The sequence below is a fragment of the Canis lupus genome, chromosome 26 (genome assembly GCF_048164855.1).
Source record: "Canis lupus baileyi chromosome 26, mCanLup2.hap1, whole genome shotgun sequence".
In the NCBI taxonomy this organism is placed as follows: Eukaryota; Metazoa; Chordata; class Mammalia; order Carnivora; family Canidae; genus Canis; species Canis lupus.
In genome coordinates, this window is record NC_132863.1 from 45135219 (window position 1) to 45159105 (window position 23887).

The following is a 23887-nucleotide window of genomic DNA, read 5'->3' on the forward strand; positions in this document are numbered from 1 at the left end:
AATCTCCTTGAGAACTCCAATTCAGATCCAGAGAATGCACAGTACTTATGAGACCACAGGGAGTTGTGTGTGGTCTTCAGGTAAACCTTCAATTCATTTTAAAGGCATGCAGGAAATGTATCTTAAAATTGCCAGGCTATTCATATTTGTCAGTATGGTGCTATTTGCCCCTGAATGGTGTTAATAAAGCACTGTCAAGTTCTTACTCTAGACTTTGTCCAGTGGGAAAGTACTGATCTATCAACCTGAATACCTTAGCCTTCTAGGCAAATATTCATCTCATTCTGGTAAGTAATAAACTGACATTCCGATTATAATTCTAACATCAGTCCCTTTTCTCCAACCCTATTATTACTATCTTAACCCAGTATAGACTACCACAGGAGTATGGGCTTTAATAACTACATTCAAACCCCAGTTACTGTATTTCCAACAACTTACGGTGGAGCTGAAGAGAAAGGAACCCCTTCCAACCACACACAAAAATCAAAAATTAAAAATATGGAAATTTAGATAAAATATTTTTAAATGCAGGAAGGTAGGAAAGAGGGCAGAAAAGACATCCTTGATGCCAGAGAAGAAAACAGTAATCAAAGTGAGAGCAGTCAGCATAAGGTGACTCCCTATGATCAACATTTAAGACCTACATATAGGTCTTAAGCACTAAGATTTCTGAAGCCCACACGGGGATAAATGATACAGGTGAATTTGAAACCAAGCCCCCAATATAAGACAGTTGAGGAAAGGGAACTGCAGTTAGAGTGGGAGTTGGGGGAGGGATAGTCAATCCTGATAAATCAAACCAGGGGCCTACATGACCTATGAGGGCAGAATCAACGTATAGCACCTACAGAGTGCAGGAGCCTCACTCTGAGCCTCTGGGAGCTCATTGTCCAGAAGTACTCCAATTACAGGCATCCCAAAGCAAGCAAACAAGAAGCTACTCTAAAGTGCCTTTCACAATCCAATAAGCATGCAATTTCACAAAACAATCCCTGATGAACATAAATTCCAAACCATATATGGTTACAAACCTTCAAGAGAGTTAGCAGACACAACAAATGAAAATGTGTATCCCCAATATTAGAAATATTAGAAAAATCTAAAATAGACTATCAAATAATTATGCATACAAAATGAGTAGGATTTAAAATATAGATATCAAAATTTTAAAAAAGAGGAATGAGAGTGGGAAAAACAGGCACATTTGAAAAAGAACCATGTAGAAATGAAAAATAGAGACAATTTAAGAATTCAGTAGCTGGCTTAAATAGCAGTTTAGACACAGCTCAAGAGAGAGTTAGTGAGCTGGAAGATTGATCTGACAAATCATTCAGAACACCACACAGAGAAACAGGGAATTGGAAAATACGGGACAGCAGTTAAGGCCCAGGAAGAGCAGAATGCTAAAATCTGACATAAGTCCAGTGAGAATTCCAGAAATAGGGATTAATGAAAATAGGAAGAGGCAATATTCAAAGAGATAATGGCTTACAGTTTTCCAGAATGGGGGGAAATGCATATTCAATTTGAAGAAGTACAAACTCTGAATGAGTGATTAATAACAACCCCATCCTTAGGAGCACCATAGAGCACCCATGGCAAAGAAAAGCATCCAAAAACCCCACAAAAAACAACAAACTAACTGAGAAAGATTACAAATTACATCCTTGATATCTTACTTAAAAGATGTGAGAGGCATATTATTTATAATCAATAGGAGTGTGGGGTCTTTAGTCAAAATACCTGCAATCCCACACTGCTTCTTACCAGGTATGTGACCCCGCAGAGATATTCCCACCTCTCTAATTCCCAGTTCCCTCACCCTACCAGACGCCTGCGTCAGACGACGGCTGCAGTGTGGAATAAACAACATCAGTCAGATACACTTATATTGCATCTGAAACACACTGCGCTTGGAAAAGATCAGCTGCTATTAAACACATTATATTACTGATACTTCTGGGCAACTACAGCCACTACATAGAGTGTGTGTGTGTGTGTGTGTGTGTGTGTGTGTGTGTGTGTGGAGTGCGTGGGGTCAGGGGGTCCTAGAAAGAAAAACATCAAAGGGTTAAACTTGGCCTGAACTCTAGCTTGACCCCTCAACCATGCATGTTTGTGGCAGACTCTACAGCACAGGTAAGGCTAAGAGAACTGAACTGAGATTCAGATTACTACTCATCACAGGAGAAACAGAGTTAATAGTGGGACCTCATTTGATTTAAGTGCCTCCTGAAACAAGGGGCGCCTGGGTGGCTCAGTCAGTGAAGTGTCTGCCTTAGGCTCAGGTCATGATCCCAGGACTCTAAGAATCTAGCCCAGTGTTGGGCTCTCTGCTGAGCAAGGCGCCTGCTTCTCCCTCTCCCTCTGCCACTCCCCCCCACCAATTATTGTCTCTCTGAAACAAAGAAATCAATACTCTTTGGAGGCATATAACAGAATCCAGAGATCGTATAGTGTGTGATATTCACAATATCCAGGTTGAATCCAAAATTACTCCATAAACAAAGAAACAGAAAAACATGAGCTAGCTAAAAGAGAAAAAATGTCACAGAATGACTCTAAGGGGACCCAAATGTTGGGTATATATAGACGAGGATGTTAAAGAAACTATCATATAGCGCTCAGGGATGTGAAGGTAGTACACTTGCAATGACTGCAAATATAAGGAATCTCAGCAAAGACATGCTAACTATTAAAAGATATGAATAAAACTTCTAAAGTGAATCAATATCTGAGATTTAGAAATTTGCAGAGCAGACTTAACTAAATGATCAAATAATGGCAAATTCCCCAAATTTGGTGAAAGAAGTAAAGATACGGAATCAAGGATCTTAGTGAGGCCCAAGATAAACATCCAGAAAACCACACCTAGACACAGCCTAGTCAAATGGACGATAATCTTGAAAACAGCAGAGAAAAGCAACCACTACACACAAAGACTTAAGGATTCAAATGCCCTCTACTGCTGCGTGGGAAGCAGAGGAAGCAGTAGACCACGAGGCCAGATCTGTGAGGGACTGGAAGGAAACCGTCAATCCAGGACGTGACACCCAGTGAGACCCCCATGGGAATGATGATGAAATAAAGACACTGCCGGATCAGAACAAAGGGGAACAAAGAATTTATTTGTCACATACCCTTTTAAACAGAGCCAGCCAACACAGACTATGAGAAATGGAGAAGTGCTCTGCAGGCTGAAGAGAAAGGATCCCACTTGGAAACTTGAACTTCAAAAGGAATCAACAACATTGGACTGGTAAATATGTCAGTAAATTTTTTTAAAACTGTATTTCCTCTTAATGTCTTCAAAAATATGTATGATAGTCTAGAGCGATACAAAGCAAAAATGATAATTTTGTACTGTGGAATTTATAACATATGCAGATATACCACATAATAAAAACGGTAACATAAAGTAGAAGGGTAATAAATGGAACTCTACAGTGGTCAGGTTTCACCATTTTACATAAAGTGCTGCATTATTAACTCTAAGTAGATGGTTTCTGTCTCCACAGCTAGACGTGGGGACCCTTTAAAACCCTGGGACCGTGTCATATAATGCCTGGCACACAGCAGACACTTAATAAATATTGGCTTCAGTAGAAGTCAGTCTCCCGAGACTTTGATTACCAGGATTCAATTCAGGAGTCCAGCAGCCCCTGAGAATGCGGAGAAAATCTAGTTTCCACAACGACAAACGTGAGGCGCAGCAGTGAGCCGCCCCCACAACCTGAGTTACAAAGCAACCAGGACATTAATTCTCTTCTGCCTGCAAAAGTGAGAGATCTGAGTTTCAAAAAGAAAGGAAACAAGTAAAAAACCACCCTACAATTGCTAAAAAAAGAAATAAAAAAGTAAATGAAGGAATTCGAGCATTCAATGTAAAGTGCATGAGTTAATAAAAAATATCCAACCATCCTAATGAGTATAGTAGAAGGAAATTTGGGGGATTTGTAGCAAATATGTAAGGAAGGGCAAAGGGAGTAAGGATGTGTAGAGCATATCTGAAACAGTAAGAGATCTGAGTTACAGGGATTTTTGTTTTATTTCATTGTAAGAACTAGAGCTACAAATTTCATCTTCTACAGAACAAAGACCCAAGTTATGTGAGTGGCATCCCAGGCTGTGGGGCCTTCTGCATGGATATGCTGCTGGGGGCCCATCAGAGCCAGAGAACCGGCCTCCCTGGCACTCCAGAGTGCTCCCCATACTCTCGGACTGCAGCTCCGACCCCAGCCAGGTGGCCACCTGGCCTCAGAGTATGGACAGCTTGGGACATCGCATCCCCCAGTATGGCACAGGGAAAATACATTACGTCTCACTAAGTCACGGGGGGATAAGCTCTTCCTACGCAATTCTCTAATGACACCAACAATGCTTCCTTTCCATCTAGTATGTCTTGAATGCTTCCCTAAAACTGGTTAATCTTCCCTTTTAATACAGTGCAGGCCTCACGCTCTGAAGCTTGGGCAGGCAGCTGTGTCCACCTCAATTTTAAGGTTATTTTATTTTTTATCTTACGATATCTCGGTTTTCATATTGAGCAACGGATACAGGTTTTTCCAAATGTGTTCAAAAAGAAGTCATTGATACAGAGAATAATACAGATGGAATATAGGTAAAACAAAAATAGAAAAGGTAGTACAGAAATGAGTAACTTCTGAAAAATACTGGATTAGTGTAATCCAAGGAAAATATTCCCAATAGTAACATCACACTTGTGCAAATAAGAATGTCTTTTATTCCAAGTACTGAAAATCTTTTTGCGTGTGTATGTGTATAGGTAAACATTTTCCCTTGTGTGGATCAACATCCTGGCCCCTTTCAAAATTAGAAAATTCTACTTGAGTCTAAACTAATGAGATTATCAGTGAGATTATTGCTATCTACCTACAAACGATATTTTAGATTTTTTTTAACTATTTCATGAAAGCACCAGTAAAATGCACATGCAAGCAAGGTTTGGATGCCCTTTCCACAAAGTGAATGAAGGTAGCCAGCGTTAGCTTCAATGTCACTTGTGAAGGCACCTGACCAGGTAGTGTGATAAACAACCTCTTCCTGTGATGTTTTAATGTTATTGCTTTTTTATTAAGTCTTCTAAAACAGGGCAGCCTGGGTGACTTAGTGATTTAGCGCCGCCTTCAGCCTACGGCATGATCCTGGAGACCCAAGATCAAGTCCCACATCGGGCTCCCTGCATGGAGTTTGCTTCTCCCTCTGCCTGTGTCTCTGCCTCTCTCTTTCTTTCTGTGCCTCTCATGAATAAATAAATAAAATCTTTAAAAAAGGGGGATCCCTGGGTGGCTCAGCGGTTTAGCGCCTGCCTTCAGCCCAGGGCGTGATCCTGGAGTCCCAGGATCGAGTACCACATCAGGCTCCCTGCATGGAGCCTGCTTCTTCCTCTGCCTATGTCTCTGCCTCTCTCTCCTCTATGTCTTTCATGAATAAATAAATAAAATCTTTAAGAAAAAAAAAAAAGTCTTCTAAGACAAACTAAATCAATCAACAGGGCGCAGCCCGGGTGGCTCAACCGTTTAGTGCCACCTTCAGCCAAGGGCGTGATCCTGGAGACCCGTGATCGAATCCCACGTCGGGCTCCCTGCATGGAGCCTACTTCTCCCTCTGCCTGTGTCTCTCATGAATAAATAAATAAAATCTTTTAAAATCAATCCATCAATCAACAGTCTATAAACTATGTAATAATAGAGCAGGATTTCTCAACCTCAGGGCTGTACATCGCAGGATACTCAGCAACATTCCTGGCCTCAAGTCATTAGCTGCCAGGAGCATCTTCTCACCAAGTTGTGACAATCAAAAAAACATCTCCAGACATTGCCAGAAGCCCCCATTTGAGAATAACTATAAAAGAGAAAGGGATCCCTGGGTGGCGCAGCGGTTTGGCGCCTGCCTTTGGCCCAGGGCGCGATCCTGGAGACCCGGGATCGAATCCCACGTCGGGCTCCCGGTGCATGGAGCCTGCTTCTCCCTCTGCCTGTGTCTCTGCCTCTCTCTCTCTCTCTCTCTCTCACTATCATAAATAAATAAAAATTAAAAAAAAAAGAGAAAGAGAAAGACTATCAGGTGTTGTTACCTGAACAACCTGTGGTCGGTTCTAGGAAGGGAGGGGCCTGAGGTCAGAAGGAAAGACCCAGCCCACCTTTGCCTCTGAGCTTTCCCATGACAACGTCTCCCCTTCACTGCCCTCTCTTTCAGCCACATGGCTCCTTGCTACTTCCCAGTCCCTTCCCTGGCTAAGGGCCTTGGCACAGCAGGGTGGTTCCCTCTGCCCGGACCTCTCCTCCCCAAGATGTCCTCTCTGATAACCTCCTTCTCCTCTTTAAAAATCTGCTCATCCATGCCTCCATTCAGCGAGTTCCTCCTTGACCACTTTATTTTGAAATTGCAAGCCTCCCACCTATACTCCACTTTACCATGATCTACTTTTCTATTTTTCCAGAGAAATTATCCCTTTATAACATACAAAATGAAAAAAATAATAACATACGAAATGTTTACTTCCTATGTTTACTGTTTATCAGCTGGTCCACTCCCCACCCGTGCCCCCTTAAAAATCTTTGACGCATTGATATGAGCGATATGCGTACAGCAGGTACTCAAAGTTGCTGAACAAATGAATGAAAGAATGAACGGTAAAGATCCGCCAAGCTAGCTTGCTGTACCTGACAGTGGCAGTAGCACATAAAATGATTCCTGCTTTCACAAAGAATTTTCTAGAATTTACATTTCTAGCCACAGCTAAGAGGGCATGTTGTCTGGTGAACTGTTCACAGGAACAAGAGCTGAGGTCTACATGGTGATATCATGAGCAGTCGATTATTCTGAGACCCAACAAGTCCAGGTCACCCACAAACATCAGGAATCTCAAGCTTTCAAGTTAGAAATGAAATACGAAGTAGCAGATAAATAATTCCTTATTCAATTATTTTCGCTGTGTTTTCTTATATTTGAAAAAAAGTTGCCTACTCCATTCATGAAAGCTTAATATAATGCAGAAAACCAAAGCCTTCTTAAGAAAATAGCTTCTAATAATATCCTCAAGCCTTCTTGGCTCAATTTAAAATCTAAAAACCAAGACTGACCCTGACTGCCTTCATCTGCCATCTCTGCCATGATGGACTTCTGAGCAGTGGCCACTGTCCGGGTTTCTGCCACACATCAGGTTCACAGGCAAGTTTACACAGGGTATCACTGACCCTTTACCAAAAGTGAGTGGTAATTTAAAGCTGACAAAGATCAGTAGGGGAAAGGCTTGGAAGGATTGCTAGTTTGATACATCAGGGTGGGTGGCCTCTCCCATCATCTTATGCTCAGTACCCTGTCCCCATGCCGCACACCTGTGTGTTGCTTCCCTGAATTGTATGGCCAACATCCCAGCCCGATGGGTCGACTACAACCCAGTTAATGGCTGCAGCTAACACAGGCCCTCCGGAGGAATGGCCCAAGTTTAAAAACCCAGCTAATTAGCTAAAAGATAGGCAGCTTACCTCCACATCCAACCCAAACCAGAGTGGTTCTGCAGCAGTAGCCCTGAACCCACATAGCCCAAGATGAGATTGGCTCCTCTTCAATGAGGTCCTGATCAATTAGCAAAGAACAGCATAATCTATAATCCTTTAACCTGATGCTAGGTAACTGAGAGAGAAAAGAAAGAAAAAAAGAAAAGAAAAGAAAAGAAAAGCCCTCCTCCTTGATTTAAAATTCCACCAGAAAAACGTATTTCTAGAACCTACAACTCTGAGAAAAAAAAGGATTTATCCTCTTTTATGCTAACTCAAGGGTCATCTACTAAAAATAATGAACACTGCCAGTATATTCATCATTTAAAACAGTCTGGGGCATGAAATAAATGAGATGAGGATGCTCTAGCGGAAACACAATAGATCCTCGAGCACTTGCCTGTGTGTCGATGCTTTTCACAAGACACCAACCTGTCTTAAAACAGGCTAAGTATGAATTAATGTTTTAAGTATAATTATTAGGTGAATGTGCGTTACAGGTTCAAAGTACATTACGTACAATCTAATAAAAACAAAGAAAAGACATGTTACAGGCCATTTTGCATCAAGAAAAAGATCAAATGATCTAGTACCCAAACAGAAAGCATGTTAACAGCAAACCCATCTTAAACATATTTTCCTTCCATTGTGGTTAACTTCCAGTGACAAGAGTAAGCCATAATTCAATATTCAACAGAGTATCTGCAATTCAGAGACAAGAAAGACACAGTCCCGGACTCCAAAAGCTCCCAAGAGAACAAAGATCGTCACACACATAACAACCCACAATACTCAGGTGGCAAGAGCCCATAGGACACAGGTATAAACAAACCAGGGAAGAAAGCAGTTCTGCCTGGAAGAGAAACAGGGAGATGATGGGAGATGCTTCCCTAGAACACTGATATTTGAGGTAGGCCTTGAAGCGCAAGTAGGAATTCACCATAAGGGAAGAGAGAAAGAAACTGGGAAAGGGGAAAAAAAACCATTCCAGATGAAGGGAAGAGCACAGCACAGAAAAGTACAGAGTATCTGCTGCCTCTGAGCAGTCTGGGGAAGCCAAAGATTTCACATGATGCCACCAACCCCTGACTGAACAGGAACGCTAGAATTGGTTTTAAGTGGAAAAGTGAGAAAAAATAAACACAATAAAACATACCCAACGAGCTACCTTTATTGGCCTAGACGTGAACAGAGGTAGAGACGAAAGCAGGATGTTATAGCATGTCTATCCTGGCAAACATTTTCATTAAGAATCCGTTCTCCAGGCATTCCCAATATTTACGATTCCCCATTCAACATGTCATCCTGTCACTATAAGTCTATGTGAGATATGCCACCCTGGGCCAGCCCAATTATCCATACAATCCAATATTCTGTCTCTGACACAGCACTGGGGGACATTGGTGGGGAGAACATGATAGATGTGGCCCACTCTGTCTATGTCCATCTCAAAATGTTAGAATATTGGTTGATGGTGACCAAGGAGTTTTAGCCTTATTTGCAAAATTTGTACTTAAAAAAAAAAAGAATGTAGTAATATAGAACTTACATAATTGATCATTTTATAGAACTATTCATTAGCCACTCTTCAATGAACAATTTCTAAGTCTTTGTAAGCCCTTAAATGATTTGGGGGGAAACTAGAGAAACCCATCCATTAATGTGTTACTTCAAGTGGTTTCATTCTTCTTGCTAACGGGCTTTAAGTATGAATGCAGATACCTATATTGGGACTATTTCTAATAGCTAAACTAGACAAACCTGGCCACTCTAAAAAATAAAGAACACTCTTGATTCTTCACTGGTTTTTTGGGGGAAACTGACCCCCCCACACACCACAAGTCCTTGTTGACTTAACTAAATTTCAACAGCAAGTTGCACGAGCAAACTTTCTCTACATAAATGCCATTCTCTAACAAGACCCATGCTGATTTATTAGCTCTTGTATGAGCAGATCCATCCAATGCATAATGTTTTATATTGCAAATCTTTGAGGGCTACTGATGGTTATTACTAGCACTACGCAATGGGCTGGCTGAAAAGACCAACTTAATTCATGAGCAGCCGTCCTTTCTACACCATGCATACATGGAAATTCCTCTTTGATTTGTGGCTTTAATCACAGCTTCCAAAACCTGTCATTATTTATGACTCTGACTTTTACACTGACGGTCAATGGGAAACATTTACTCGGGTTACCTGATAGGAAAGAAGTCTGCAGCTCAAAGCAATTCGTGTGCTCCATTTTGATATTACACATCTCAATTTTCCTGCCGACTCACCAGGTTGGGGCCAGAGCTGAAGAAGGTAGAAGAGAGAGTCGCCAGGGTCTATGTGGTATTAATGAACGAAGGATAGTACTTAAATATGCACTGACTTCTTTAGTCAGACTTGAGACAGATTTGGAAAGGCAAAAAGGTTGTAAAAGAAAACCAAGAAGGGCAGCCCAGGTGGCTCAGCAGTTTAGCACTGCCTTCGGCCCGGGATGTGATCCTGGGGACCCGGGATCGAGTCCCGCGACAGGCTCCCTGCGTGGAGCCTGCTTCTCCCTCTGCCTGTGTCTCTGCTTCTCTATCTCTCTGTGTTTCTCATGAATAAATAAAAACAACAACCACCACCTTTGGGGCAAGTCTATGTGCACATCAGTATATGTGCACGTGGGTCTCTATTTTCTACTGTTCAAAATATTTGAAACTGTCAAGGAATGCTGACCAACATAAAGTCACTTCTTTATTGACCACCTTGGCCAAACTAAGAAGGTAGCCCTTCTCCTTTTTTTTTTTTTTTTAATGATTTTATGTATTTATTTACCGGAGAAAGGGAAAGGAGAGAGAGAGAGTGCACTCGAGGGAAACAAGGGGGAGCAGAAGGGGGTGGGAGAGAATCTCAAGCCGACTTCATGCTGAGCACAGAGTGTGACGCAGAGCTCCATCTCACAACCCTGAGGCCATGGCCTGAGCCAAAACCAAGAGTCAGATGCTTAACCAACTGAGCTCCCCAGGCACCCCTGCTCTCCTCCTTCTGGAAAGAAGCAAACTCTTCCATGGATGCACCAAGCTCCATCCCAGTCTCATCCAATCCAACCCCCACAGTCAGCTACCCTCTCTTTCTGCTCTCTGTCATCTTTTCCTTTAGGGGGCACCTGGCTGGCTCAGTCAGTAAAGCATGAGACTCTTGATCTCGGGGTTCTGAGTTCCGTTCCCAGGTAGGGTGTAGAAATCACCTACAATTAATTAATTAATTGCTTTAAAAAAGTTACTTTGTCAAAAAAAAAAGTTACTTTGTCATCTTTCCCCTTTCACTAACTCCCATCCCTTGGTCCATGGTTATGCTCTCCTCTGTTCCTTGACCTTAGAAAACCAAAATATAACACTATTCAGAAAAGTGTAGAAATAACAACTGTCCCATCTAACAGTTTTAAATTGAGCACACTTGTGTAACTAGCACTCAACTCAACATAGAGAACTTTACCAGCATCTCCAAAAGCCCCTCATACCCCCTTCTGCTCACTATCCTACCTCGAGGGTGACCACACTCCTACCTTCAAACAGCCTGGATGATATGAGCTTTAGTTGGTTCTTCTACTTCATATAAATAGAACCATCCAGTATATATTCTTTTGTATCTGGCTTCTTTCACTCATCATTATGTTTATGAAGTTCATCCACATTATTGGGCCAACTTGTAGATCATTCACTATCACAGCTGCATAATTTTCCATTGTGTGAATGGAACAACAATTCATAATCCATTGTATTCACGATGGACATATGGGTGGGTTCCAGTTTTCAACTCTGAAGAATAGTGCTACTATTTGATGGGTGAAACAGATAAAGGGGATTAAGAGTACAATTATCATGAGGAGCAGTTAGTAATGTATAGGATTGTTGAATCCTAGGGGCACCTGGGTGGCTCAGTCGGTTAAGCATCTGCTTTCAGCTCAGGCCTTGATCCTGGAGTCCCCACATCAGGCTCCCTTCTCAGCAAGGAGTCTGCTTCTCCCTCTAACCCTCCCCCCTCTCGTGCTCTCTCTCTCACTCTCTCTAATAAATAAAATCTTTAACAAAAAAAGAATTGTTGAGTTGTTATATTGCACAACTAAAACTAATAACACTGTATGTTAATTATATTTCAACAAAAAAATTAAATATAAGAAGTAAAAACAATAAATATATTTATATAACATGGGGGAACAAAAAAGATTAGCTATAGAATTACTAAGAGAAATTTATCCAGAGCACATACTATAACGTCAGGTAATAGTACATAATCAATATATAATCATTACTTGATATTTTCCCCCTAACTACTCAATATATCTAAAGTTTTAATCTATGAATAAAGTTAACAAGGCTCTGCAGCCACAAAAGGTACTTAAAAGATTTAAAAAAAAAAAAAAAGAAAAAGAGAAAAAGAACAGTGCTATTATGACCATGCCTTCTTGAGAATAATACATTCACATCTTGTTGGGCATATAACCAGGAGTAGAATTATTGAGCTATTCAAATCTTTTTTTTTTTTTTTTTAAGGTTTCCAGGGTAGATATAAATAATGCAAATTTGTTCTGGGCTCTTCTATCCAAGAAAAGCAATTGACCTCAATCCTTCCAGCTGCTTCTCCTTTTAAAGGGTCTGTTTTCCCCTGCTAGGCTGTGAACTCGAAAGAACAGTGACCATTCCCAAAAGTATCCAATCACCAGCCAGTGCCTGGAACAGAGGAGGTACTCAGTAAATAACCACGGAGCTAGTGGACTACAGGTGATACTGCCTTAACGCGTAATGCCTTCCCAACTAACTCCGGTCTGGCTTCTGCTCCTTGACCACACTGGGAAATCTCTCACAGAGGTCACTGAAGACCTCCCAGCTACCACAGCCCCGTGGCCTGTCTTCAGTACTCATCTGATCCGACTCTTCGTGGCAAGTGGCATGAATGATCCCCCCAAACAAAACCTTGGCTTCAAGGGTCCCCTGGCTTCTTACCTCTGAGACGTTTGTTCCCCAGGGTGCACTATACTAGAAGCTTCTGCTGCCAGGGACTCCACCCTTGACCTTCTTCCCCGCCAACTCCCGCTGTGCTGCTCTTACCCATTACCCTGGCTCCATCTTCCATCCACCACTAATGACTCTCTTCAGGCCTAAGTCCTCTACAGAACCCTACAAGGGGGCTTTTCAGTGGTCTCCCGGACTGTGCCCCCAGGATCTCCTGAGCACACCTCAAAAGTAACCATCTCAGATGGAAAACATGAACTCCACCCTCACATACAGCCTGGTTTCTTTATTCGATGCACACTTCCGTGTCCCTGTCATGTGCCACTCAGCATGCTAGACCCTGACCCTGGTGATCCAAGATGAGGAAGACCGTGTCTGATGGACAAGGGCAGACATCTAGCCACATCTGGCTTAAATGCCATTGGCTTCAGGGAGGATGAGAGGAACCCAGCCCTGCCTGGGTGGAGGGAAGCAGAAGTGCTGCTTCAGGGTATGACTCTGAGTTGACTCGTCCCTGTCAGAACTATCTATTGACCCCACCCACTACTCTGACACCCTCCTCCTCCATCAAGACCCCACTACTCTTGCCTGAGTCCCTAGGACACACCACTTTTTCCATCCCTGGCTTATTTCTCCGCAGTCTGTCCTTTATAATGTAACTCAGCTCTGGGCACTCACCTGACTAGAATTCTCCAGTGGCACCCCATGGGCTCCTTGAGCACAAGGCAAACCCCTTATCCTGTATGGGGCAGAAGGTCACACATGTTAGGGCCCTCTCTACCCGCCCCCGCACCACACTGCTCTAACTCCTATGCTCCAGATGCACGAGGCCTGGACAACAACGGGCCCATCCAGCCTCAGAGCCTGTGCCCTGGCTGTCTGCTATGCCCGAATGTTCTCTGTGGCTCCATGTCGGAACATCTCCATCATGTTACTCAAAGCTTAGCATGCAGGCAGTCCTGGTGGCGCAGCGGTTTGGCGCCGCCTGAGGCCCGGGGTGTGATCCTGGAGACCCCGGATGGAGTCCCGCGTCAGGCTCCCTACATGGAGCCTGCTTCTCCCTCTGCCTGTGTCTCTGCCTCTCTCTCTCTGTGTCTATGAACAAATAAACAAAATCTTTAAAAAAAAAGAAAAAAGAAAAAAGCTTAGCATGCTTCTCAGAGCTCCAGACAAGACCTTTCTGGGCACTCAAGGTAAAGCAGCAACTCCATCCCTCCCACAGCCCTGCCTGGCCCTACTGACCACACTCACTTGTCACGCATCCTACACCACACCTACCACTCCTGAACTTAGCTCACTCACTTGCTTTGGCTTTTTAATGGCTGTCTCTACCACTGGACTGAAAGCCCCATGAGAGTAGAAATGAGATTTGTTTCATTCACCTCTGTGTCCATACAGCCTAGTGTAGTGCCCAGGACTTAATAGGTCCTTAATAATTATTAGTCATGTACGTGAATGAATGAATGAATGAATGGCAAGTCTGCCAAAGCATGGTGGTTAAGTACAAATTCTGTAGCCAAACTCCCTGGTTTGAATTCCACCTCTGCCACTCACTAGCTGTGTGGTTTGGGCAAGTTACTTAGTCTTTCCGTGCCCCTTGGGAGCCTGGCTTGGCAACAAACTAAAGTTAAAATATCAGCCTCACAGGGTTTTTTTTGCAGTTAAATACTAGAAGCACTCACAACAGGGCTTGGCACATTATTAGTCCTAACTGAATGGCAGTTCTCGTACCACTGCCTGGGTTGTCTTCCTAACACATAGGTCCCAGCGACACATCTAGGGACACCCTATCACCTCTCGGATAAAGTCTAAACCCTATGACTGGGAAGGCAGAGTCTTCACTGGTGGACCCCCAACCCACCTCTGCAGTCTCTCCCACTCCTCAGACCTCTATACCCCTGGTTCCTAGATCCCTGACTGCCTCACCACATATCCACCTCTGCATATAGAGGCCCTCTACCTGGAATGCCCATCACCTTCCTTGGCCAGATCCAACTCTAAATAGCATCTCCCCTCTATCCCTGGAGGACACACGGCTCTGTCTTGATGCTCAGCTCTCTTCACTCTTCCACCTGAGCCCTCGGCAGGCTGCATTCTGCACTGTACATAGCATGCACCTCCCCACCAGGCAAGAGTGTCCTTGGGTAGAGCCCAGGGCTTCTTCAGCCCCCTATCCCCAACACCTCTTCCCATAGGCTGGCACCTAGAAGGAACTGGAGAAACACCTGTTACCGAGTGAATGACTTTCCAAACATAGAATGCAACCACTTGCCCTCATCTTATTTTTCCCCCATCAGGTTTCAAATTAAGTAGTGTTCTGAGGGTCAAAACCATTTTCTTTCATTATTTAGGTTTTGTTGCAAATTTTCTGTTTAGAAGATCTTAATTCGTTGGGGTGCCTGGCTGACTCAGCAGAGCATGCAATTCAATCTCAGGGTCATGAGTTCAAGCCCCACATTGGGCATGGAGCCTAAAATAATTAATTAATTAAAAAATAAAAAAGATCTTAATTTGTGATGTAGAAAGCCACTTAAAATTCTCTTCTTTAAACAAAGGCAATTTCAGGGAATCTCTGATGTTCATCTGTTTGTCTCACAGGAAATGGAAAATGCAGAGCACCAAAAGTAAAATGCACTATAATGATTGGAGGGGAGGCAAAGTCGAATCTGCATCTACCACTCTGACTCTTTTGTTCCTTGCCACCTCATCCTGCTGGGAGGAAAGAGGTACATGTTTTCATCCCCGACACACCAACCGGAAAAATGAGATGTGAACTTTTAGCAATATGTCAAGGGGTTACTTAACCAAACAGGTTGTGTTAGCAAAACCTCAGCTCTTCAAACTGAACCGGGTGGGAAAGACAGCCTGTAAGGTTGGCTCAGCTAATAGACAAACTCAGAGGCTCTGACAGAATGAAATCAAGTTTGATTTAGAATAGAGATTGGCTAACTATGGCCTATGGACCAAATCCAGCCCACTGCCTGTGTTTATAAATAAAGGTTTATTAGAAAACAGCCATAGTCATTCATTTATGTATGTCTGTGGGTGCTTCCAGGCAAAAACAGCAGGCTTGACTGGTTGCATCACACTTTCTAGGCCACAAAGCCTAAAATATTCACTATCTGATCCTTTACGGAAAAAAAATTTGCCCACCTCTGATTTAGAAAATAGTGTAATGTCTAGATTTTGCTCTATTTTCCAAGTATTAGCACATACAAGTTCCTGTTCCTGTTTAAGCTAGTTCACCTAACAGGGAAAGTTGTTTTGTTTTTGTTTTTAATTGACAATCTTTGATTCAAGTTTATATTATAGTTCAGAGCAAAAGTTCAATGGTTTGGTTGTGGACTCAAATAATATAGCTTCTCCACTTTGGGGGTACACAGCCTGGCTGTGGTCCTTGAACAGAACATTTTTACAAATTTGGAACAAAGCAGGCAGGTGAAATGGAATGCTTTTTGCTCTGGAGGATGTCTTTTATTCCAGTTTAGCCATACACTGCTCCTTCCAGCACTAAGGTCCAGAGAGTCCAGAGAGTCTGTCTGTATTCCTCCACCCTAGCTAATCCTATTTTCTACAAAAGTTCAGACATCATTTGTTGGCACCTAGGCTTTCTCATCAATAGAAGTATGCCCTTTTCCCGACTTCTTTCATAGATACAAACATTTGAAAACAAACACCGTACCCTAAATGCTAATACAGTCTACCAGTCCGTCCTTGGAAGCTAAATGTAGCCTACTGTACTGTTGCAGCGACTTCGGAACTGACATCCAGCTTTCCAACTCTGTGCAGATGCTGGATCACATACGAAACTTCTACCTCATTTTTAAAAAACTCTTTAATTATGGAAGATTACAAACACATGCAAAAACAGAGAGAGCAGTGTAATAAAAAACAAACAAACAACAAAAAACAAAAAACAAAAACACGTCCCCAGCAGCCAGCCTCAACAAGTATCAATATTCTGCCCCTTTTCCCCCATTTATCCTTCCTCCCAAGTTTGTGCTTGTCTATTGTTTGTTACAGTATCTGAAAGCAGACCTCACACATCAAATCATTTCACCCATAAAAGCTTGTTTGTTTCTCTTAGATAAGGCCCTTCCCCTTGGAACAAAACTGTGAAACCACTATCACATCTGACAAAGTTAATAATGATTCTTAACATCATCTACTACCTGGTCCAAGTTCAATTTTCTCCACTGTTTCAATAATGTCTTGTTAAAGCTGGTTTGTTCAACTAAGAGCCCAAATCTGACCACATAGTGTTATTCGGTAATCGGTCACTTAGGTGTCTTTTCATCCACGACGGATCACCCTCATTTTTGTTTTCAACTACCACCAGCATACACTTAAATTCTAGTTGGCCAAGCAAACCTTACCAAGAGTAGCACCTCTTCAGGCTGCACATGCTACAAGCAAATTCACAGGCCCCGTAGGCACAAACTCACACAGCTCCACTTTCCAGTGCGATCCGCCACAGGGACCAATATGCCAGGCCACCCCACACACTTTCTGCTCTCAAGAGAAGGAATTTAGCAAGGTAATTCTCTAAAATTAAATCTTTTCTGTGCTGCGATGGCCTGAAGACTCTGAATGATTTTAAAAAAACAAGGCATCCATTCATTAAGGCTTTTTTTTTAAGTTAGCCAGATTTAATCAAGAATCACAAAGTAAATCAGACAAGCCTTGTAATCCATTATTGTTACGCGTAACAACATTAATTAAACACCTAGCTCAAACAGGACATTGGGTTATAAAAAGGATGACCTGTGTCCCTGCCCAAAGCAACTTACAGCCTAAATGAAGCAGTTATCACATCACTTACACAAAACAACCAAGGAAGACAACAGACCTAAAATCACCCAAACTGACATCCATGCCCTGCCATTAGGTTAAGAATACTTGTGAGGCTGATCTGGGTGACAGAAGAAAAAAGAGTCAAAAGAGTCTGACTGCTAATACTATCATTTACGAGCTGTGCCACACTACTTAAGTTATTTAACCTCTCTGATTTCTCAGTTCTATAGTTTGTAAAATAGGTATAATCTCACCTACCTCACAGAGTAGCAGCATAAACACTGAACCAGAAAATCTTACGTGAAAGCCCAGCACTGGTAAGGACAATGAAAATAATAATAATTCATTGACTATAAAACTCGTTATGCCAGGCACTGAGCTAAACTGTTACATGTGTACTATCTCATCTAATCTTATCAATTCTCTGAGGCATCTTCTATTCTTATTTAATTTTCCAGATGAAGAAATTGAACAGAATGAATGAGGGATCGATCTGCTTGTCCAATATGATGACACAGCTAAAGGCAGGAAGTGGGTCACAGGACCTCAGGGTTCTTGCTGTCAGTCACAGCATAATAATACCAAATGCCACCCCAGTAAAGTATAAAGGTGGGACCCAGGGAGTTTTGTGGGGGAACAGGCCCTCCTACTATGGCTTACATTAAATCAATTATATTATAAAGTCATGAAGTCCAGCACCTGGTAGCTTCCACCTCTGCTTAAACAGGAAGCCCCACGAGACTCCCAAAGTTGCAATACCAAGGCATGGGTATATTCAGAGCCATGATGGTGGTTTCCCTCCTTGTTGGGGCAAGTCTTCAGCCATCTGCCACAGAGTATTTAAGGCTTTCTCTAGTATAAGTGTCAAACACCCAACACTTGTTCAAAGAGGGCCAAAATAAAATCAATTATTTTTCCATATATAATCTCTTACTTTCCTTTTGCACATATGTACAATAAAGACTGAAGGAAGCTAGCCACCAGGAAAGAGGTCAAATTGCCTACAGCCACCCACCGTGGTTTGAGACGATCAACCAAGGCAAGTAGAAAATAGAAAAGGTATCTGGACAAGAACTGAGGTCCTGGCCGACAATTCCACCAGATGTCCTGTGAGTGAAGCGATCTCCAACCCTCTCATCTTCCCAGAGTTCAGCTGAAACCACATGAAGCTTCCGTATCACCCAGTCAACCCACAGAATTGTTAGCAATAATAAAACTGTTAGTTTCAGGGCGTCTGGGTGGCTCAGTTGATTAAGCATCTGACTCTTGATTTTGGCTCAGGTGGTGAGATCAAGCCACACATCGGGCTCTGAGCTTTGCGCTAGTCTGCTTGAGATTCTCTCTCCCTCTCTCTCTGCCCCTCCTCCTGCTCATGCTGTTCCTCTCGAAATAAATAAATAAATGAATAAAATCAGGGATGCCTGGGTGTTCAGTGGTTGAGCATCTGCCTTTGGCTCAGGGTTGATCCCGCCTGGGATCGAGTCCCACATCGAGCTCCCTGCATGGAGCCTGCTTCTCCCTCTGCCTGTGTCTCTGCCTCTCTCTGTGTGTCTCTCATGAATAAAGAAATAAAATCTTTAAAAATAAATAAATAAATAAAATCTTTTTTAAAATAGCAAATAATAATAATAAAATGCTGTTGGTTTAAGCCACTAAGTTTCGGAGTGACCTAGATAACCAAAACAGTCAGCAATCAGCTTTCCCAGCCAGGCCAAATATCAAATCTATGAATAAAAGGGGCCTTAACAGAAGTTCACTGATGTTTACCAATAGAAATGTGACACTCCTTCCTCTCAAGTATGTCCACTGGCTGAAACACTTATCTCTGTAAACCCAGGGTCTATACTCTACCTGGCTCAACGGTGTTAAATAAATATGAATAATGATCACATTGATAACAACAATCGTGGCTGCTGATGTTTACTGAGTGTTTACAGACAGGGCTTCCCACTAAACCTTTTATTTAACCTTCACGAAAGCCTTTGAGGGGGAACACTATGATGCCCGTTTTACAGTTGAAGCCACTGAGGGTCCGAGTGGTACCATGACTCTGCCGAGATCACACAGCCAGCAAAGAGCCACACAGGACCTCCTTCACCCTCTGGCCATTTGACTCCAGAACCGGTGCTCCTAACCACTCGCTTTATTATTAATTATTATTATTATTATTATTAATTATTATTATTATGACCCCTTCCGGTGCCACCTATTTCAGTAATGTTGCTTCCTCCTAACAAAATGTCTATGAACAGAGTTTAAAACTGCCCGTGACCTGCGGTACTTTTTCAATAAACACTAACTTTCATGACGTAAGGAAACCTGCAGCCGGGGAAAGAAAGATGGGACAGTAGGCCCCGATTAACGTTAGCTGCTCCCGTGGTTGTACAGACCTCCTGCCGCAGCAAGCATCCCAGGGCTTGGTTATTTTCTGTTTACCATGTCTGTGCTGTGAACCCCCTGGAAAGAAGAAAGCTGTCCTTGTCTCTGGTTCATCTTTGTAGGTCTCGGGCGCTGCACGTGGCCTGGCCCTGAATAAGTAGGTGCTCAAGAAACGTTTGTTGGAGGGAAAGGAAATGCCTCATTCACCACGAATGTGAACCTGCACCTGCCCTTGTGGGGAGGGCACCTCCCCCCGCCAGCAGTCCTGCAGGTGACCCCAAAGGGCAGGAGAGGGCAGGAGGGCCCCCTAGAGGCACGCCGGCCCACAGGGCGCTTCGGGGTAGGACGCGGGGCTGGGCTGGAGTCCACACAGGGCCCGCACCTCCCAGACCCCGGAACGCCCTGGGGAAACGCGGAGAGCCCGGGTGGAAGTCTCCCCAACCCCGCGGCGGCCGCGGAGCCACCACCAGGCCCCGGGACGACCCTCCCGCCCCTCCCGACCCCCCGGGGGCCGCGGCCGGAGCAAGACGAGGAAGAGACACAAAGTGACCGGAAGTCAGAAGTTTCCCAACGACCCAGATCCTCCCGGAGAAGGGGAGGAGGGGAGGAGGGGAGGGCTCCCCATCCCCGGCCCGCCCCGCCCCGCGAGGAGGCACCGCCACAAGTGCATCCTCCGGGCGGTCGGGGTCCCGCTCCTCGGTCCCGACAGGAGGGGCCTGGCCCGCAGCCGCCCCCGCCCGCAGCGTTGCGCGCACCCCGAGCCCCGTGAGAGGTTCCCGGGGAGGGGCGGGGGCCCCCCAACTGCTACTTACAATCGTCTAAGTCATCGTGCAAGTCCACAAAGTACAGGGGGATCTCTGAAAACCGAGAAACACACAGGAGTTACACACAAGGAGGGGGCCGCGGCCTCGACGGGGGGCCCCCGCCCCCTCCGACCCCCCCTCCCCGCTCCCCCGCCCCTGCGCCCCGGGAGCCAACCCCACTCACCCGCCATCTTGGGATGGGCCAGGAGGCGGGGTCCGCGCGGGAGGGCGGGGCCCGTGGGGGCGAGGGGGCGGGGCCTCGGGCTCCCAGCCCCGCCCCCCGGGCAGGCCCCTCCCCGCTCTCCCGCCCCTGCGCCCGGGGAGCCAACCCCACTCCCCCGCCATCTTGGGATGGGCCAGGAGGCGGGGTCCGCGCGGGGGGCGGGGCCGGCGGGCGAGGGGCGGGGCCTCCGGCCCTCGCCCCGCCCCCTCGGGCAGGCCCCGCCCCGCGAGCCTCGCGGCGAAGGTGGCTGCCGAGGTGGGCGGGGAGGTCAGGTGACCCGGCCAGCGTCCCAAGATGGCGGCGGCGGCGGCGGCGCCCGGGAGGCCGAGGCAGCGTCCCGGCTGCTGAGGCGGGCCCCTCGCGCGCGCGGCTGGCGACGGACGGGCCGGGCCGAGGGCTGGCGAGCGGGCAGCCGCCGCCTCTGCGCGCCCCGCGGCCGGGGCCGAGCCGTGCGGCGGCGGCGCCGGGGGATGCTCGTGCTGGGCCCGGCCTCTCCCTCCTCAACTTAGGGCGGCGGCGGGCCCGCGCCCCTGGCTCCCGGGCCATGGCGCTGAGGGAGCTCAAAGTGTGCCTGCTGGGGGTGAGTGGCGGCGGGCCGGCCGGGAGGGCCGCGGGAGGCCGGGCAGGCCGGGCAGGCCGGGGCCCCAGGCGCGCCCACGTCCCCTGCGCCCCCTCCCCCGCCGCGGCCCGCGGGGCGGTCCTGCCACCTCGTCCCGGCCCTGCGGGGGGGACCCGACCCGCGGACGGCGAGGCCCCCGACGGCTTCCCGCCGGCGGGCTCGGTGCACGTTGGCCGAGTCGCCCCGAAGTGCGGCCCCGCCGCCGGTCTTCCTCGTGCGGCTTTTGCAAGCAGAGTTCGTCTCCTTTTCTCGTCTGTTCGGAGTTTGTGGGACACGCTCGGGGACGCTTCTCACTGAGTTACTTTCTCGGGGGGGGGGGGGGGGCGGGGGGCACGTTCAAATCAGGAAGCCCCCCCCCCCCCCAAAAAAAAAAAAACGAGTTGGAAGCTTCAGCTTCCTGCCTCGACGGAGCATCTTGGCGCCCTCAGGTCACGCCCTGTGGAGTTGGGGCTCTTTTGCCTGAGTGGCTGCTTTAGAGGCCGAAAGGGATCCCAGTAACTAGTCCAGCACCAGCAGCACCAGCACCAACACCCCTTCCCAAGTAGGGCGGGGCTGTGACCCTATCAGGGATCGCTCGAGTAATTTCAGGAGTTCATAGTCTACCTCCACGTGTCAGAAAGTGAGTTTGTGGCTTTATCACGCCGAGCACAAACTTTGGGCTTCTCAAAAGGTTCTGGTGTCCCGGTAAAAACTGCAAGACATTCCCCGCCCCCACCCTCCCCGTCCTACAGTTAAGTACATCTCGAAACCCCCTCCCTCCCACTGAATGTTTACAAACACCCTGCGCCCCTTGACGTCCTGAAGACCCGCGCCCGAATTGATGTCTGCGAGATGCCGAGCGAGCCCAAGGCCCCGAAGCGGTGTTCTCCGTCTGCAAGCAGGTGAACTTATTTGTGTTTACCCGCCTCCTTCTTTTCCAGGATACGGGCGTAGGTAAATCGAGCATCGTGTGGCGGTTCGTGGAAGACAGTTTTGATCCAAACATCAACCCGACGATAGGGTAAGAGATTTAAGTTTATTGAGTCTGTCTCTGAAGGTGTCCCGGAAGCCCTTCCAAATTAAAAAAAAAAAAAAAAAAAAAAAAAAGGTGTGTTCCTGGGAGTGGGGAGGCATCGCCATTCTCAGTGCATTTCCCAGGCCCGCAGTTTCCTTTCCATCGTCCCTGGAAGGACTTGGAAGCGTGCAGTGGGGATTGATGTGTTTTGGGAAAGTCACCTTTTGATTGGTGAAGGGGAAACTTCAAAATAAAAATAGGAATGGAGGGGATCCCCGGGTGGATCAGCGGTTTGGCGCCTGCCTTTGGCCCAGGGCGCGATCCTGGAGTCCCGAGATCGAGTCCCACCAGGCTCTCGGCATGGAGCCTGCTTCTTCCTCCTGTGTCTCTGCCTCTCTCTCTCTCTATCATTAATTAATTAATTAGTTAATTAATTAATTTTAAAAAATAGGAATGGAAGCGCTGCTTAGTAGAACGTTGGTCAGTCCATAAATAAAAATACCAGCGGCAGTCACATCTTGAAACAAAGCAGAAGGTGACAGGTCCTGATACTGTTCTTTCAGGCATACCAACTAAAACGTTATTTAGATGGTTTTAGTTCCTCCTGAGAAACAGGACACATGTCAGACCGGGAGGGCCGGCAGACGGAGATGTGGATGCCCAGGACGGGGCTGAGGCCCTGTCACTGCTGCTACCTATCTGAACCCCTCTCATAACCTGCCTACACTAATAGTAATAGCGAATTAATAAATTAATGTTGAATTGTCAGCGTTTTCCAGGTGTCTGTTACTTTGGATATACGTGAAACTGGCTGTTGTAGGTTTTTCACTCAGAAAACTTCTCAGGGTATTTAGATACAGTAATATTAATGACTTACCTTGTGAGAAGTTGTGTTTTATAGGTTTTAATACTATGTTAGGCTTGCAAAATTAAATCGATGCTATGCTATTTTTTATTGCGCACCCCCCTCCAATCAAATGGTTTCTCCCATTTAAAGAAAAATCCAATTCTGCCCAGTACAGAAATGTTTTACGACATACGCATTCAAAGGCATGGGGATGAAACCCCTACTTACTAAATTTCTGAAATTAAAATGCCTTTTGATATCCTTCAAGAAAGAACTGGGTATGTGCACATGTTTAAAACGTGACCTCATCCGCCTCAGGGCCTGCCTGTTGCTACCTGCCTGGGAAAGAGAAGTGACAGGAAGTGATAGCAGGTAGTGCTGGTGACTCAGTGAGTAACACCTTTCACACTGGGTCTGAGCGGAAAACACAGCTCTGCAAGACGCAAACACCACTTTGGTTAAAAGCGCTCTCTCAGAGACAGCCAGAGGACAGGGAGGGGTCTAGCTCCGGTAGCAGTGAGGCTGACAGGCCCGCAGCCCTGTCTGGGGTGTCCATGCACCCATTTGCCAGCCCTCCCATTCTGACAGATGCTTATAGTTCCTCACCTGGAGTCCCACCCTCTTTGCCGGGTGTTCTTGGCTCACATTTCACAGGAAGGAGGAAGATGAGGTGTTCCCCGAGTTTCCTTCCACTTTTCCTTGTTCCTTTTTTCT

At 45.8% G+C, this 23887-nt stretch overlaps 2 protein-coding genes across 7 annotated transcripts in view; one reads left to right on the plus strand and one right to left on the minus strand.

Moving 5' to 3' along the window:
- LOC140618702 (serine/threonine-protein phosphatase 4 regulatory subunit 1-like) overlaps positions 1-20763 on the minus strand; it is an 81663-nt gene extending 60900 nt beyond the window's left edge. For 3 of the 6 annotated variants that reach the window (XR_012018775.1, XM_072801558.1, XM_072801562.1), the window contains exon 1: positions 9726-9786. Coding sequence is in view for 4 of the 6 variants with exons in the window: in XM_072801558.1 (XP_072657659.1) it covers positions 9726-9786 (61 nt within the window). In the remaining 2 variants the exon portion in view is untranslated. Of the gene's footprint in view, positions 1-9725; positions 9787-19698; positions 19766-20499; positions 20545-20674 lie in introns of those variants that run through there. The other 3 variants (XM_072801559.1, XM_072801561.1, XM_072801560.1) reach the window with 3 other exon arrangements.
- Positions 20764-21132: 369 nt separating this feature from the next.
- Positions 21133-23887, plus strand: part of RAB22A (RAB22A, member RAS oncogene family) — a 55610-nt gene continuing 52855 nt past the window's right edge. Inside the window, exons 1-2 of the mRNA XM_072801570.1 lie at positions 21133-21293; positions 22253-22332. Of these exons, the coding sequence (XP_072657671.1) occupies positions 21258-21293; positions 22253-22332 (116 nt within the window). The 5' untranslated portion in view covers positions 21133-21257. The remainder of the gene's footprint in view (positions 21294-22252; positions 22333-23887) is intronic.